Source organism: Macrobrachium rosenbergii, chromosome 31 (genome assembly GCF_040412425.1).
Source record: "Macrobrachium rosenbergii isolate ZJJX-2024 chromosome 31, ASM4041242v1, whole genome shotgun sequence".
Taxonomy (NCBI): Eukaryota; Metazoa; Arthropoda; class Malacostraca; order Decapoda; family Palaemonidae; genus Macrobrachium; species Macrobrachium rosenbergii.
This window is the reverse complement of record NC_089771.1, coordinates 5,507,441-5,526,393: the sequence shown is the minus strand read 5'-3', so window position 1 is coordinate 5,526,393 and position 18,953 is coordinate 5,507,441. Positions and strand designations below refer to the sequence as shown.

The window sequence follows — 18,953 nt, the reverse complement described above, 5'->3', positions numbered from 1 at the left end:
GTTATAAAACGAAGAAAATTAGACATTTTCGTTTTATTTTCAGCCAGATTTTCAAAGGACTAAAGGGAAATTATACTTAAATATTTGATAAAACCAGGCAAAGTAGAATTTTCTTTTATTTTAAATCAGATTTAAATGGATTTTAGTAAAATTATGACTAAGAGTTGTAAAACGAGGCTAAGCACACTTTTTCATTTTATTTTCAATCAGACTTTCAAGGAATCTAAGTGAAAGCAAGCTACAAATTTTATAACACCAGGCAAAGTAGTCGTTTTGAGCTTTATTTTTATCAGATTTTCAAAGGATTTCAGTGAAGTTATACCTAACCTTTTTGATAACACGAGGCAAAACAGACATTTTCCGGTTCATTTTCAATCAAATGTTCAAGATATGACAATGAGAATATATCTAAATGTGTTTATGAACCGAAATATTCATTGTCCAGTGGATGTACTGCGTATGAATTGTACGTCAAGCTTGGCTAAATGTTTCCTAATAGAGTCCATCAGTGTAATAATTATAGACGAGATATTCCACCTCCATGAAATCTTCTGAAATCACCTCCAGCTGCTGCTGCCTCCTTAACCACCCTCGTATTTTCAGGGGATAATCTATGATATTCATTCTTGATCGTTCCTTGACTTTGTGTAGGTATCTCTTATCGAATCGGCACCATGGTTACTAACTCCATATTTCCCAAAATAACGTGACTTTCCACCAAGGTTCGTCAACTTGGTTTTTAAATTAAATTTCCCAGTTTCCTCCTTCTTTCACTATCTTTTTTCCAGAGACCGCCGATTTCATTTTCTCTTTGAAATGAAGTGACTTCATTGTCTTTATCACATATTGTTTTGACAAAGAAACTTCTGCTCTTTTCGTTACATTGCGTAATTTTGTTTTAAACAGTTTCATGCAGTTTAGAAGTTCCTCTTATGGCAGTAAAGGTTAATCATCCCTGTTTAACGTCATTTTAGAAGTTTCGTCTTAATACCAGCAAAGATTAAATATTCCTGCTTAACATCATATTATTTAAGGCAATAAATCATAACATTTTTAGGGATATTTTTTCTGGTTCCTAAATGTATGTTAGAAATTCATATAAACAATCCTTATAAATTCATTACCATACCATAAATATAAAAAAACTAAAAGCTGTCATTTTCAAGAAGAATAATATTTAGGATATGATATATTTTTATAGATATTTTTCATACTTTTAAAATATATATTAGAAATTCATATAACCAATGAAAATTGAATTAGTTCCTATAGCATAAATAAAACAAGTAAAAAATTTACTGAAATTTCTTCAGCCCAATCGAGTTTTCTGTGCTGCGTAAAATCAAATGGTCCGGCCCATGAAACTTTAACCACTAGCCGGTGGTGGCCTGTCCTATACCGCTGTCAGACGCACGATTATGGCTAACTTTAACCTTGAAAAAAAAAAGTTACTAAGGCTAGAGGGCTGCAGTTTGGGATGTTTGATGATTGGCGGGTGGATGATCAACATTCCAATTTCCAGCTCTCTAGCCTCAGTAGTTTTTAAGATCTCAGGGCTGACAGAAAAAGTGCGGACGGACAGACAGATAGCCATTCTCTATAATAGTTTTCTTTTACAGCAAACTAAAACTGAAAAGCAGTCATTTTTTATTAAGAATATCACCTCACTTCTTGACAAAACGAAACCTCATAAAACATCAGTGAAAAAAGCAAAAAGAATTGAAAGAAAAGTAAAGCAAGAAAACCTCCACGCGCACACACGACCTGAAATCAGTTCCACGGACTTCAGACGATGCTTGATAATTCGATTAGAGTCATATATGCAAATTGGTATCCTCGTACAAAGCACAAGTGGAACATCGGGATTCCTTTGCAAAGATTTATTGATGTGTTTACTGCAAACCCAATTTTCCTTGTCAGTTTTACATTAATCGGAAGCTTTTGTCACGTGTTGTTAAATATTTATGCATGAGAAGCCTTTGTTAAATAAATATGAAGCCATATGAACACATATTTTGTTAAATATGCATTCGTAAATGTGTTATTAAGACAGTGACCTCTCTGTTATGTGTTTAACAAGAAAAAATTATATATGATTTCTTTTTTACGTTCAAGTCTTTCGTGAACCTTAACCTAAATTTCAGTGTCAAAGGTCGATTGAAAATTCAATGTTTAAGCCTTATTTTCTTTAGGTTTTTGAATACTTTGATAATTAGAGGCTTGATACTAACAATCTTTCTCAAACAAAATAATAATGAAGACGTTAAGATGAAAACAAACTTTTATCGACCTTAAACCTTGTTATTCTTACCGTGAGTTCTGTTATATTTATTGTACATTTCGAAAAAAATATTATTTATAATCTTTTTCTTAAAAGAGTTGAATATTATATTACAATGACTATAATTCAGTGTTATTTTGTTAATCTAATATTTGTGACCATGGGAGAGTTTTTTAATTATTAAATTTTTTATAAATTTCTGAAATATATATATATATATATATATATATATATATATATATATATATATATATATATATATATATATATATATATATATGTGTGTGTGTGTGTGTGTTACAACTGTTTGAAGCAGACAGAATGTTCTGGGAAAGAACATTACGTAGTCAACCTATTGGTCTATCTTCAGAGGCGGGGTGGGGAAGTCCAGCCCGGCTCTCTCTCTCTCTCTTTTCACAGCGAGTCTTTCTCAGCAGGATATTTCACGTTGACGCCTCTCTCTCTCTCTCTCTCTCTCTCTCTCTCTCTCTCTCTCTCTCTTCTCTCTCTCTCTCTCTCTCATATACAATCAACTTTCCAAAAATATGATCTCTTTCGTTCTCGTCACTGGGATTTCTCTCTCGCCACATTACACATTAAAGAAATGAAATGGGTCATATAAGGAAAACTCAATCTTTCCTACCAAAAATAGATTTATTATTTAAAGCAACCCAACAAGCAATGAATAAACAAAGCAAAAATTAAAATGCATCATAAATGAAATTGTCAATTAAGGAAAAAAAATCTAACTCAAGATTTAGTCTCAGTCCAACTAAAAAATCTGATTATGGCTAATAGCCTGCAAACTCAAAAATTCTCACATATTCCATTATAGACTTTTTTGTCTGGTCTCAAGTCTCCCACATAAAATACTAGACATAGCAAAGGTTTCAGACTGTCTTTCTCTATGATCACACCAACATGTTAACATCATGTTTTGCCTCCTGTGTCACAAAGTCTTCCCATCAATCACACCCACGACATCTGTCGAAAAAATTAACACAGATAATACCACCCAAAAATATATAAGTGCAAAAACATAATAATAAAAGTCGAAAATGCATGAGTAAATAGCATACTGGTAAAACATAGAACACAATAAAATAGAAAATTGAAATGGCAAAATGCTACATCAACTTCCTGCACACAAAATCAAAAATGTCTTGAAATATGGTAAAAAAACATTAGTTCACAAATGTCTTGAAATATACAGCATGATAACTTCTCTTCTTTCCCCTTTTTGTTTCTAGTTCAAGCACCAATTTACATAAAGAATTTCTTGGTCTACCCAGTGCCTCAGCTTTGATGTCTTTTGACTCCTGAGAAAGGACTTCAGGCCTTCCAAGATTCTCACTCTTTTCGAGATGAATGTCATATGGATTTTTGTTCCAGTTTCTTTTAACAAAGGATTCATCTCTTTTAATGTATTTTGCTATCCAGGGACTCAGTGGCCTCTCTGAAGGTTATAGCCCAGATTCAGTCAATCCATCTGATTTCCTCTGAGTCGTTAGCCATGGCTGTATCTAACTCCGTCACTCAGTCTGAAAATACAAGAAATGTAAAGTGAAAAATTGTTAATAGAAACTTTAAATAATGTACTTGGAGATAGGCTATAATAGAAAACATATATCTTTCCATTTGTTCTGTGGAGGGGGCCTCTAATTTCAGAACACACACACACACACACACACATATATATATATATATATATATATATATATATATATATATATATATATATATATATATATATATATATATATATATATATATATATATATATATATATATATATATATATATATATATATATAGTGTTTAAATTAGAGGCCCCTATACATAACAAATGGAAATTATATATATATATATATATATATATATATATATATATATATATATATATATATATATATATATATATATATATATATATATATATATATATATATATATATATATATATATATATATATATATATATATATATATATAGAAATCATCAACACACAATCACGTGGATAGAAATATATTTCTGACTCATATATATATCGATTGGATATATCTCTCAGGTGGATATATATATATATGGGCCATACAAGTCTAAAAGTTTGGAACATGGAGCATATGTACATATTAACTGGGCAACTAACTGCTTGCATACCAGCAGTCGGGAAGTTGAGGAAAATATATATGGTATGCAAGCATTAGCTTGCCCAGGTAATATATATATATATATATGTATATCAGGTTCCAACTATTTAGACTTGTATGGCCCATGGATAACGCCCTATATTTATGAGATGTTCGATCCTACGTATCAGATATTTATATATATATATATATATATATATATATATATATATATATATATATATATATATATATATATATATATATATATATATATATATATATATATATATATATATATATATATATATATCAACAGGGTAACTAGGGAAAGCACAGAGCATTTTCAAATTTATTGTGCCGACGTTTCACAAAATTTCATCTCGAGTTACATTTTCAAGGCTGCAAATATTTGAACACCATATTACTTGTAATAACTCTTAGGATATTTCGACAAAACATAGATTTACTACATTGACATCTCAGTAAAAGTAAAATATAGTAGAATAGTGAAATTTAAGAAAACAAATCAGAATACAAAGATATAAAAACACAAGAACGTAAATTTAAAATGCTTAAAAATTTAAAAAATGTAAAAAATTCACTTGTAAAATAATCTTGACATCACTGGTTACATCAATATATTTAAAGTGAGACAAAATAAAATTAGTAAAAAATGTGACAGCAAAAAAAAAACGAAAAAATTGGTCAAAATAAAATTAATACTCCAAAAGAAGAAACATAAAATTCGCAAAACACTACATGGAGTAAAACACCCATCCCAGCGGGCAGTATCAAAGAAAACTAAACAGAAGAACCTTCAGAGACCGAGAAGCGAAAGACGAAGTGCAACGATGCCATTTTTACAATAATTTACAATTGGATGGAGGAATTCTGCGAGTTTAACGACGGAACTAGCTTTTTTATCATTATGGACTCTAAGACCATGAAGTTCGTTTTCATTTTGTACGTGTCCTATGATTTGGAAATCTTTTGCCTCTATGTGTGTTTTACAGATCTATGAGTGATTTCAATATTTGATTGTTCTGGATTGGACAGTCTACTCCCTGTCCTAAAACTTACTCCTCTATGAGAGTCCAAGCGTACTTTTAGTAGCCTTTTGTACATCCAACATAGGTCCCTCGACTACATCTATGGCAAATATATTTGTATACAACGTTGGATGTAAACATTGGACTCAGCTTGTGTCTTTGTATATGAACAGAGAACCAATGGTGACTGGGTTCTTAGGAATAAGTTTCAAGTTTAGGGCTGATTTCCTTGTGTATTATATCAATTAACTTTTTCTGATATTGTCAATCAAGAAGAAACAATAAATCAAATGAAAATGCTCTGTGCTTAGGCCCTCGTTACCCAGTTGATGGGATTTGAGCAGTAAACTTTCCTGTTGTGATTGTATATATATATATATATATATATATATATATATATATATATATATATATATATATATATATATATATATATATATATATATATATATACATATATATATATATATATATATATATATATATATATATATATATATATATATATATATATATATATATATATATATATATATATATATATATATATATATATATATATATATATATATATATGTATGTATGTATATATATATATATATATATATATATATATATATATATATATATATATATATATATATATATATATATATATATATATATATATATATATATATATATATATATATATATATATATATATATATGTATGTATATATATATATATATATATATATATATATATATATATATATATATATATATATATATATATATATATATATATATATATATATATATTTTTCACAAAGTGATCAAGTACCAGGTTATTACACAAATAATAAGACCAAAAGTTATTTCACTTGAGCCAGATACTTGAAACCTCATAACAAAAATATTAAGACCGAGTAATCTAAAGGTACAGTGATCCCATAAAACTTGTTTATCACTTGGAAAAATCAATCTAATTTTATCAAGTTATGGATGAGGCAACAACTAATAAGCCATAAACTGATTATGGAAAATGGGTATCACTTCATCAAACACTATAACGGTTTCCATGGTTCTAGTTCACTTTGATAAAGGAAAACTTGACAAATATATCACTAACCTTGTACACATTCATTAATTCTCTAATCACTAGTGGTCAAAATGAAACATTGTGCTTTTAAAACTTTAAACAGACAAATTTATTTCTAAGTTCAAAAGTTATATCAGAGTTCACAATCTCAAAAAAGTTTTACTTTTACTTGACAACACTGTAAGATTTAAGTATGTCTTAGTCCGGATTAATTCACAACACTTTAATTTATCAAGAAAGCAATTTGGTTAAGTAAAATTCAAACTATTAACTCTCACTCAAGTTTTTAAATATAAACCTGATTAACTAAACTCAACACAAGTGTTCACCAAAATATTACTGACTGCAATCCATATAAGTATTCTCTGAAATCTCAATAATAAGTATGCACTAACAAAATGGTAAGCAATCACCAACACAAAACTTTGGAACACACTGTGTAATGATAAAATTAGAGCAATATGATAACACAGACGAATAAGAAGGAAATATGCAAAAACGAAATATACCAACAGAAATTTCACTAAGACAAAAATATGTTTAAAGATTATATCAATCTTTCAAAAGATTATCTTCACTTAAAAAAAAAAAAACTAAACTCACGTCTTTCTAAAACTTCCTCAAAGACAACACTACCAAGCCACAATGATATGTACTTAGTAAAATACAATTAGCAGCAAGACACATTAGAACTCAATAAAAGAGATATTATCCACCTCTTATCAAAAAAATAATTCTCTATCACAACAACAGTACAAAAGGTATCAAGTAAGAATCTTACCTTCTTCAAAAGAAAATAGTAAAACACATTTCTGCAATGCTTCCACAATATAAACACCTTAGATCATTCTTACAAAATGTATACACTTCGTGGGTGAATTTGACAAAACTTATGCTCTTGAGGAAGGAAGATAACCAATTTTATATATATATATTGTTTAGACACAATACTATACAAGAGAGAGCAAGAGAGCGAGAGAGAGAGAGAGAGAGAGAGAGAGAGAGAGAGAGAGAGAGAGAAAGAGAGAGAGAGAGAGAGAGAGACCACTGCTATCTTTGAAATCCTCAAGACAACTCCCAACTCTCTCTGACTTCCCTTGTATATATATGGTGGGGTTACTTAACTAGTCCCTTCAGTCTTTGAATAACAGATTTCTCCTTCCACCTCTCAGTATACATTATACATAAAATATACATACATTATACATACAGGTATACATGTATGGTATACATACAGAACTGGAGCTTCAAGCTCATTATCTCAAAACTGACATTTCCTGTCCTGGGTTAAGCACCTGAGTAAATAGGAAAAAGTATTTTGCAACCAAACTGGCTCGGCTGTCAGCGTGTCAACTTCATCTCTCTCACTTCCTCATTCTTTTCTACTCAGATTATGAAAACATAATAAGGCATAGGTAAAGATAATAACTTCAGAATAGGCACACAGAACAAATGTGTAACAAACATTTGGCTGATAACTGTCATTTCATCAAGATAAGCAAAGTAGCCTCTTCGAATACAACTCCCTTTGGTAAAAGACAGATGGGTACACAGGAAACGGTTAAGTGATAAGAATCCTAACCTTTCTCACTACTCGGCATATTACGAATTTGATTTCATAACACTCAGTATTCATTTTAATCTACTGCACAATATATTAAACAAATGAAAAAAAGACATATCAAAACATATTTCAGAATCACATGATACACAATTTATCTATAAGAAAAAGACATTTTAAGATCATATTATCATATCTCACAACAAATGAATAATCTGCAAGCAAAACATCAAAATTTTCACAGACACATATCATATTTGTAGAATGGTTTTATATATTATAACACATTATATAATATATATATATATATATATATATATATATATATATATATATATATATATATATATATATATATATATATATATATATATATATTAAGGATAATAAGTGGATTCTTAACAATGTTACAAGATTAACGCTTCAGGAAGGGGAGTTATTCATGCTCAGTAATAATAATAATAATAATAATAATAATAATAATAATAATAATAAGTAAAGTTAAATCATTACCAATAACATACATATACTACAAGACATTATATACCCCCTCAATACCTTTCCAAATAAACAAAAGAACGAACTGCAAAAAAATAACCCTCAAAAACTTTATCTATCTTCTTTCCCAGTGGCCCCCGAAAAAGTCATATTACCGGACTCGGCCACAGTAAGAGCCGGGCTGGAAGAGAGGCTGGAGTGTCGGGCGAAAGGGGCTTACCCTGAAGCCAACATCACTTGGTACCTCAATGGCAGACCCCTGGATTTCACATCGAAAGAGGTGAGTGTGTCTGCTCTGGTTGAAATGTTTATTATTTTTTATAACTTTTTTATGGACATTTATTGTTTTTTCCAGAACGTTTTTGTCATTTTTATGAAGTTCGATAAGGTGCAGACGTTTTCTGATTTCTCCTATTTTAAGTATTTTTTTAATTTTGATAAAGTTTTCTGGTTTTTTTATATATAATTTTGGTTTATTTTTGCTTATAAAGTTTGATAAGATAGAAATATTTTCTGTATTTTTTTTTTATTTTCGATATTTTTTTTATTTCTTATAAAGTGTGATAAGATAGAAACGTTTCATTTTTTTTATTTATTGTTTAGATTGTTTGGAAAATTTCTTATAAAGTGTGATAAGATATAAACATTTTCGGTTTTTTCATATCATCAAAATTTTTTAGGAAAAATTGTTTTAAAGTGGGATAGGATAGAAAGTTTTCTTTTTTTTTCAAAATTTTTTATTATAAAGTGCGGTAAGACAGAAACATTTCCTGTATTTTTTTTTATCTTCAAAATTTTCTTTTATTTTCTTAGAAAGTGTGATGAGACAGAAACGTGTTGTAATATCTTATTTTCAAGATTTTTTTTTTTATTTCTTATAAAATATGATAATATGGAAATAATTCCTTTTTTTTTTTCGTGATATATATTTTTTTATTTTTTATATCGTGTAATAAGATAGAAAAGTTTTTCGTTTTTTTTTCAATATTTTTTTTTATTTCTTATAGAGTTTGATAAGATTGAAACGTTTTTCTTTTCAAGATTTATTAAAAATTTATTATAAATTGTGGTAAGATAGAAATATTTTATTTTTTATTTTTAAGAAAGTTTTTTTTTTTTTTTTTATAACGTGTTTTAAGATAGAAACGTTTTCTGTTTCATTTTTTGATGATGTTTAAAATTTTATTATAAACTGTATTTTTCAGATTTTTTTTCGCAAAGCTTGATTAGATAGAAACCTTTTCTGTTCCTTCTAGAACTTTTTTCATTTATTTTGAAAATGTTATAATGTAGATACGTTTTGTTTTTTTCAGAAAGTTTTTTGTCTATTTTTTGTGAAGTGTGATGAGACAGAAACGTTTTCATGTTTTATTTTTATGTACAGAAAGTTTTTTCTTTTATTTTTTATAAAGCGTGATTATATAGAAACGTTTTATGCCTTTTTTTATATTTTTCAAAATGTTTTGAGTTTGTTTTTTTATACTTGATAATATACGAGTATCAACGTTTAGATGTCTTTTTTATTTGTCAAAATTTTTTTTGTTTTTCATTTTTATTAAATATAACATAGAAACGTCTTCTTTTTTTAGATTTTTTTTTCATTTATTTAAAGTGTGGTAAGATAGAAACGTTTTCAATTTATTTAGAGCGCGTTTTGTTAATTTTTCAAACTTTGACAAGGTAGAAACGTTTTCCATTTTAATTTGTTTTTCAGAACTTTTGTTATTTTCTATAAAGTGTGATAAGATGAAAATATTTTCAGCTTGTTTCAGCACGTTTTTCTTTTATTCCTTCATGAGGTGTGATAAGTTAGAAAAGTTTCAGCTTGTTCAAAACATTTTTTTTTATACATGTCTCTAATCAAGTATAACAAGAAGCGTATAAACTAAGAAAGAACGTTGCATACATATTTTTTTTTAATACAGTGACAATAACTCTAATTACAGTTAGAATGCATTAATAGAAAATCTTTCGAAAATTTAACGTAATTGTGTTGAATTCTGAATATTTCTAGATATACTTCCGTACATGAGAAGACTTTTCATAACCACACCATTGACTATTGTACAAATTTCATAAATATTTAATTACCTTTTTTTTCAGAGACAAACAACTGGACAATAATGCAATGTACAAATTTATATTTTCTTTCCTTTTTTTTCAGGAACAAGCAACTGGAGAATAACGCAATGTACATACAAATATATATTTTCTTTCCTTTTTTCCTGAACGAACAACTGGAGAATAATGCAAACTACAGATATATGTGTTCCTTCCTTTTTTTCAGAGGCAAACAAATGGAGAATAATGCAAAGTACAAATATATGTTTTCTCTCCTTTTTTCAGGGGCAAACAACTGGAGAATACGGGAAACTACAGATATATATTTTCTTTCCTTTTTTCAGAGGCAAGCAAATGGAGATTAATGCAAAGTGCTTATATCATATTTTCTTTCCTTTTTCTCAGACACGACAAATAGGCAGCGACACAGTCTCGTGGGTCCGATTCGTGGCCAGCCCCAAAATCAACAGGGCCACCCTCACCTGTACTGGGTCGTCCCACACCCTCCCAGACCCCCCAGTTTCTACCAGCGTGACTCTGAATGTAACACGCAAGTTGTTATAGATCAATTTTTATGTGACGACATTTTCCAAAGGTTCTTTGGGCAATATTTTTAAAAATGCGAGGTTGGAGAAAGGTACTTTGTGTTCTATAATACGAAAAATGTTGAAGATTTGTGAGTTGTTATAGATGCATTTCTATGTCACGAAATTTTTCTAAGGGCCTTTGGACAATATTTTTAGAAGCACTTTTACACATTAATATTTTCCCAGGGGCCCTTTGGGCTAGATTTGTAAATTGTGGGTTGGAAAATGGTATCTTGCTGTGCTATAATATTACAAAAGTTGTTGACAGATTTGTTAGGTAAAGTTATGAGTCTCAAATATACCTTTTTAGCAAATTTCTTTTGATGTAGGGAATACTTTAACTTTTACTTTCATATTTCGTTATAACGGGTAACTGGGCATATAATGAAAGCCAGTATTATCAAAATGTCGGCAGATTTATGGAAAAGGCTTATATATATATATGTAAAACTTTATTTTGAGCAAAACTTGAGGTTTTATATATTTTGTGAAATAGGTTCCGAGGGTTCTATAATATTGCAAAAATTTTCACAGACTTATGAAAAGAAAAATTATCTATCTTCGAAAACATTTTTTAGCAAATGTTTCGTTTAATATATAACAAAATAATAATAATAATAATAATAATAATATATAATAATAATATATATATATATATATATATATATATATATATATATATATATATATATATATATATATATATATATATATATATATATATATATATATATATATATATATATATATATATATATATATATATATATATATATATATATATATATATATATATAGGATCATGCCTTTGCTGTCGTATTCAGAAAAGGCTACATATTACTCTTTGATGTGCTGGGAAGCTATTTCCCATATGGACTTGATTCAATATTCTCCTGTCTCACGAGAGTCAGTCATTCAGGATTATTCTTCCCCTTCTCCCTTTTCGCTGCATTCTGATTTCTCCCCCCCCCCTTTCCTATCCCTTCCCCACCTTTCCTCTCAATCCTCACTTCTCACTACTTCTTTACTTCCTAATTCTCGAGCTATATATCCGAAGGACCTAATCTCGGGGAGTGCTTCAAACACTTTTTGAAGCTGGGCTGCAGCGTTCAGATTTGTAATGTCTTTGGCCAGAGTGCAGGGCAATTGAGAAGTCAGGATGGAAAGATAGTAGCTTCGTTCCTAAGGCCCCCAGACCACGTCGCTCTCTCTCTCTCTCTCTCTCTCTCTCTCTCTCTCTCTCTCTCTCTCTCTCTCTCTCCTTTATGTTTTGATATATCTGTGCATCAGCTTATAAATTGCAATTCCATAAACCTATAAACAAGATCTCTCTCTCTCTCTCTCTCTCTCTCTCTCTCTCTCTCTCTCTCTCTCTCTCTCTCTCTCTCTATTGATGTATCTATGCATCTACATATCCATTGCAAATTTATATACCTAGAAACAATCTCTCTCTCTCTCTCTCTCTCTCTCTCTCTCTCTCTCTCTCTCTCTCTCTCTCTCTCTCTCTCTATTGATGTATCTATGTATCTACTTATCTATTGCAAAGATATAAAACTAGGAAGAAACTCCCTCTCTCTCTCTCTCTCTCTCTCTCTCTCTCTCTCTCTCTCTCTACTGATGTACCTACGTATCTACTTATCTATTGCAAATTTATGAACCGAAGAACAAAATCACTCTCTCTCTCTCTCTCTCTCTCTCTCTCTCTCTCTCTCTATCTCTCTCTCTCTCTCTCTCAATCTTTATTTCACTCTTGTCCTCGTTTAGCTATGCTCTCTCTCTCTCTCTCTCTCTCTCTCTCTCTTTATTTCTCTCTTTGTCTCTTTAGCTATGCTCTCTCTCTCTCTCTCTCTCTCTCTCTCTCTCTCTCTCTCTCTATTGATGTATCTATATATATGAGTAAATCTGCACATGTATAAAGTTAGAAACAAAATATTTGTTCGATGGGAAACTCCGAAACCAATTTGTAAAATGTCAAAGCAAGATTAATTCAGAACAAACTGTTGAGCTTGGAAGCTAGTCAGATCTATAATACAAGTAAATAAGATTTGTTTATTATTTCCGAAAATATGCAATCAATATAGATTCCTTACAATCCTTTTATTCCCTTTCCCCAAACAAGAAAAGATATGGATTGGTGGCCTTACTTTGAAGAGAACTGGAAAATTAGTTTTCCTTTCATTTGTTGAGGTAATGTTGCATGCCTACGAAGATAATTGTCACAAGAAAATCATAATAAATTCAGTAGATAAACGAGTGGATATTTTGATAATTATATGTAGGCAAAAGACCCTCTGTTATGCACGCAGTGTTGAAAGTAATAGCTGCATCAGCTGCATTAAGTTTTATACAGAGTTAGCACTATCAGTTCTAGTAATTTTTTTTTCATGGTTACTGCTCTCTACCAGTAATCCGCCGATGTGCGTCATTCTTTGGAGAGGAAAATGGTTGCAAATTGGGTTTAGTTTTATTTGTGAAAAAATGCACTGTAACAGTCACATTGTAATTAAGCTGGCGTCTTAAATAAGGCGTTAATCATCCGTAGAGTTTTCATTCTTCAGAGACAATCGTTGCTGGTATTTCAGTATAATAATGATAATAGCAATAATGATAATAGGAATAACTGGGAAGGAGTACCTAGCCTGAATTTTATCTTAATTCATTCATTTAACAAGTCAGTCTAGATTCATTCACTTAGCACAGAAGTTCCCATTAATGTCATTTTATTTAACCTCAGGTAACAGTGTACTTCTGTTTCGTGCATCAAAATCTTTGCATTCTATACCAGTCTCCCTGAATTATATGCATGAAAATTCGAATTAGGCGCCTATGTACTAAGTGATTATGCCTAAATATTTCCCTTTTTCTTCAAACAGACGCTCCAGAGGTCGCCCTCAAACTCGGGTCATCCTTGAAGCCAGACCACATTAGACAAGGAGACGACGTCTATTTCGACTGCCACACAGAGGCCAATCCCCCAGTTCAGAAGATTGGGTGGTTCAAAGAGGTAGGATTAATTCTGCTATTTGGATCGGTTTTATTTTGATTGAGAGGTTAAGGGAAGTGGTTTATTTCTACTTGTTTTCACATATTATACTTTTGAATCTGAATTTCAGTATTTTTTTTTGTTACTTGTTCTTCTAACTTTAACTTCCCCCCTCCCCCCCCACCTCTCTCTCTCTCTCTCTCTCTCTCTCTCTCTCTCTCTCTCTCTCTCTCTCTCTCTCTCTCTCTCTATTTTTATCCATTTAAACTTTTTAGATTTTTATGAGTCACTTTGATTTTTAATTGATTTTAGCTTTTCTTTCCAATGTAACAAACGTGAAATGTTTCTAGGTAACTCTCTCTCTCTCTCTCTCTCTCTCTCTCTCTCTCTCTCTCTCTCTCTCTCTCTCTCTCTCTCTCTCTATTCTTACTATTTTCTTATTTTACCTTTTTATGAAACTCTTTGATTTTCAGAACTTATTTCTAATTCTTTTAATTTTATTTTTTTCTTTACATGGCAATGAAATTTAAGTGCTTATAGGTGTAATTAGTTCTCTCTCTCTCTCTCTCTCTCTCTCTCTCTCTCTCTCTCTCTCTCTCTCTCTCTCTCTCTCTCTCTCTCTCATCTTTTATCCATTTACTGATTTTCAGTATTTGTTAACTTATTCTTTTGATTTCAGTTCTTTATTTACATGGTAACGAAATCTCTCTCTCTCTCTCTCTCTTTACAGTTCCATTTTTTAATGGGTAACATAATACCCTATATGCTTCAGTGATTCCCAAAGCATTAACCCTACTTATTTGAACAAAGTGGTTTTTTTATCTTAATTCCTTGCCCTATGTCAGTGTTCTGTGCACTGGGTTATTTAACGTAGATATTAACATGTTTATGTTCTCCGTAAGCCTTTGGTTATTATTCATAGAATGAAGCAATCCTATTACACTCATGAACAGCGCATGAAGATCAGTGTATTTTGGTTGCTTCGTAGCATTAAACACTTCCAAGAACATTAAAATATCTAAAGCAATCGTGATGGGAAGCAATTACCATTTGGGGAAAGATAGCTGTACGTCATGAAAATTCGTGACAGAAAAATTAATCTATGTATCAGGCAGGTATGATAATTTCGCATTATAATATTAAACACTTCATTTGATAATAAAATATCTGAAAGAAAGCTACTTTTACCTTTGGTAAAGGTAGCTGCATGTCAGAAAAAATAGTGACAGGGAAATGATATCTCTCAATCAGTCAGATATAAAACTTCCTCTTATAATATTAAATACTTCAGATGACATTAAAATATCTAAATATTCATGATAGGAAGCGAACTTTAGACACCTTGAAATTCGTGGCAGGAAAACGAATCTGTCAATCAGTCAGGTATGATGATTTTGACTTGGAGAAATAGTTCTGAGGCAGAAATTAATTGTTTTACATTAGTGAGGTTACACAAAGTAATAGAAACATATAGTTTATATAATTATGCAAACCCCATAAAACTTGTGGCAGAAAAATAACTTTATCAATCAGTCGGGTATGATAATTTTTTTAAAGGAATAATTCTGAAGCAGATATTAACAATTTTACTGCGGTAAAGTTACACAGGGTATCAGAAATAAATATGATTTAGAAAGGTCACATAAACATTGATGGGAGAGGAACGTAAGCTAAAATAAGGAAAATATCATTATTTTATTTTGTCAATTGTTTTTCCATTTGCTACTGGACAGAAAATTTGTCATTATAATTCCAGCATATATATTATATGTTTTTTTTTTTTATATATATATATATATATATATATATATATATATATATATATATATATATATATATATAGATGAAAGTAATGACAAAGGAGAAAAAAGTCGTTTCTAGTAAAACAGGAACTAGAAAGACAGAGAGAGAAAGACAGGGAGGTGATGAAGACAAAGAGAGAGAGAGAGAGAGAGAGAGAGAGAGAGAGACTGCATATAGCCAAATTTTCTGATTTCCAGCCTTCGTCCCCTTGTGCCCTTAAGAAATCAAAGCTGAATATTCCATACTGGCTCTAAGGAGGACCCCAACCTACACATTTTCACCAATTTCTTTCCCCTTTATCCCCCTGGGAAGTTGTCTTGTCAGGTTGTTTTGCCCAGGGAATCAACGATTAAGAAAACGATTTCTTGCATTGTCTTACCGTGTCACTTTACAGGAAGCTGTCTTTACGTTAATTCTCCTTAACTCTGACTAACCTTGGACTTACAGACATACAGATTCACAGGCAAGTACTTACTCTTTGATTTTTGGCACGGGACCTCTGCAAGCACTCAGCCACGATCCTGGGGCCAGGACCCCTTCGGGGGAAAGCATAATCAGGGACATACGGCGCCCTTCCAGCGATGATAATTTCTAACGAGGAAGACTTTGAAACAGAGATATCACAGATATATCATGCAAAACTTTATTGCTTGATTTTTGGCAAGGGGCCTCTGCAGGTACCCAGTTAGCCATTCCCTGGGGCCAGGGTCCCTCCGGAGGAAAGTATATTTGGGGAAATACGACGTCCTTCGAGTGAAGATAATTTCTGACGAGGAAGACAAGCATCGCCCCCAAATGACCTCGTAAAGATTATCCCCACGGCTCGAAGTTTTTCCAGGTCGGGGTCCTCTCTTTTTCTCTCTTTTTCTCTCTCGATCTGGAAATAAATTAGAAGGCAAGCGCGAGAGCGAATGCTAGAAATCAGGAACAGGAGATTTAACTATATTCTCTCTCTCTCTCTCTCTCTCTCTTTCATCTATCTCTCTCTCTCTTAATCTTTTTTCTTTTACCCTTTGGGCCTAGAATGAAAAATGCTTCGGAGCTCGGAAATGCTTTATACACTCCTTAATACATTTTTAAATTCTAATAGTCCTTTTTTCATAGACTGCTCTAAATATTCAAATCATTATCCAGTGAATACACTGAAGAATTATTAATTTCTATTCTGATGTAAAACCTCAGTACAGATACATAACAGTATTGAATTCAGGAATTCAAATACGATTTATGCGAATTCCTGTGAAATATCATCACAGATTTTTTTTAGTTTTATTTTAGCACCAAAAAATAATAATTAATCCACGTCGTTCCTCAATGATTTCTTAACATGATAGCAGTTTTTCGCTCGATTTCAAAGTCTCAACTATCATTAATATCAGAAAGAGAGAGAGAGAGAGAGAGAGAGAGAGAGAGAGAGAGAGAGAGAGAGAGAGAGGATGGGGTGTTGATAAGAAAGAGTTTTAAAACCTAGGAACTCCGAATATGCATGTTACATGTAGAGGTATTTGACGTGATATTAATTAGCTTTCTGTTCAGGTATACGAAGCTGCGAATATTTTGGATGTTTAAAGCCACCTGAGGTTCATGTGAGAATCAGCATTTGAAAGAGAGAGAGAGAGAGAGAGAGAGAATGTATAACTAATTAGCCTTCTATAAAGCTGTATGAAGTTGTGAATATTGTGGATTTGTTACTTCTCATGTGAGAATCAGATGTTAAAATCGAGAGAGAGAGAGAGAGAGAGAGAGAGAGAGAGAGAGAGAGAGAGAGAGAGAGAGAGAGAGAGAATATACAACGCCACTCAGAATAATGGTGAGGAAACGCACCGTGGATGAGCAAATATTTCTAAATGGAAAAGTGAGACCAAGAGAAACGAAAACCTCTGGCTAGTAATAGTCGGGCTTTTGAGCTGTAAGGCGAAATAACTCTCTTTTCACGGGAGATTTTAGCAACGGAGGAAGAATGACAATTCGTTTCTGCTCTCTGTTTTAGAGGCGGTGTATTGCAAGGAATCTTGTGATCTAGAGGATATTTGGTTTTCTGTTTTAAAGGTCTGGATTTTAAAACTGGGATATTTTCTTAGTTATTTTCGTGTTACGTTTGATGAGATTGCATCAATGAGCTGGAGTTACGTTTGGTTTTATGTGATAAAATCTATGGATTTTTCAAATGGAATTTTTTTATTATTTTTATGTTACGTCTAATAGAAATACGTCAACAGATTGGAGAGGGGTTTGGTTTCATCTTTATGAAATCAGTGGATTTTTCTTGAAAGATTTTTAAATCATTTCCATGTTTCATAAAATTCAGCAACTGAGGATTACGCAGAATGCTGTGCCTTTTGTAAATTCCGAAATATATAAAATAAGATTTAGAATATGTGCCTTTTTCAGCTGTGATATAGCTAAATAATTTCCATATTATGTATGATAACAATACGACAACAATTAAGATTATACAGAATATGTATGTAAAATCTGAGATTTATCAAAATGAGGTTTTAAACATTTTCATATTTCAGCTGTGATTGATGTTAATAATTTCCACATTACGTCTGATAAAATTGAGCCAGAAAATTGCAAACTGTACAATTTACGCCTTATGCAAAAACCGAAATATAACAAAAAAGGATTCTTTAATTTCACAGGTTTTTTTCAATAATTTCCATACCACATCTGATAACAACAATTGAAAATTATAAAATAAATGTCTTATGCAAAACCTAAAATATAAAAGAAAAATTGGCTCAGATTCACATTTTTTTATAATTCCCATACTACATCTGTTAACAAGCTAACTATTGAAGAATAAGTATGTGTTATGGAAAGCTAAAACAGAAAAAAAGTAGACAATCCAATTTCAGAATTTTTCTCAATAATTTCCATACTGTCTCTGTTAACAATCCACCACTTGAA

The 18,953-nt window shown here is 31.0% G+C and overlaps 1 protein-coding gene across 1 annotated transcript in view; it reads left to right on the top strand.

Moving 5' to 3' along the window:
• Window positions 1-18,953, top strand: part of LOC136855218 (neural cell adhesion molecule 2-like) — a 42,058-nt gene that overhangs the window by 9,474 nt on the left and 13,631 nt on the right. The window contains 3 exon segments of the mRNA XM_067132127.1: window positions 8,738-8,886; window positions 11,073-11,217; window positions 14,128-14,258. Of these exon segments, the coding sequence (XP_066988228.1) occupies window positions 8,738-8,886; window positions 11,073-11,217; window positions 14,128-14,258 (425 nt within the window).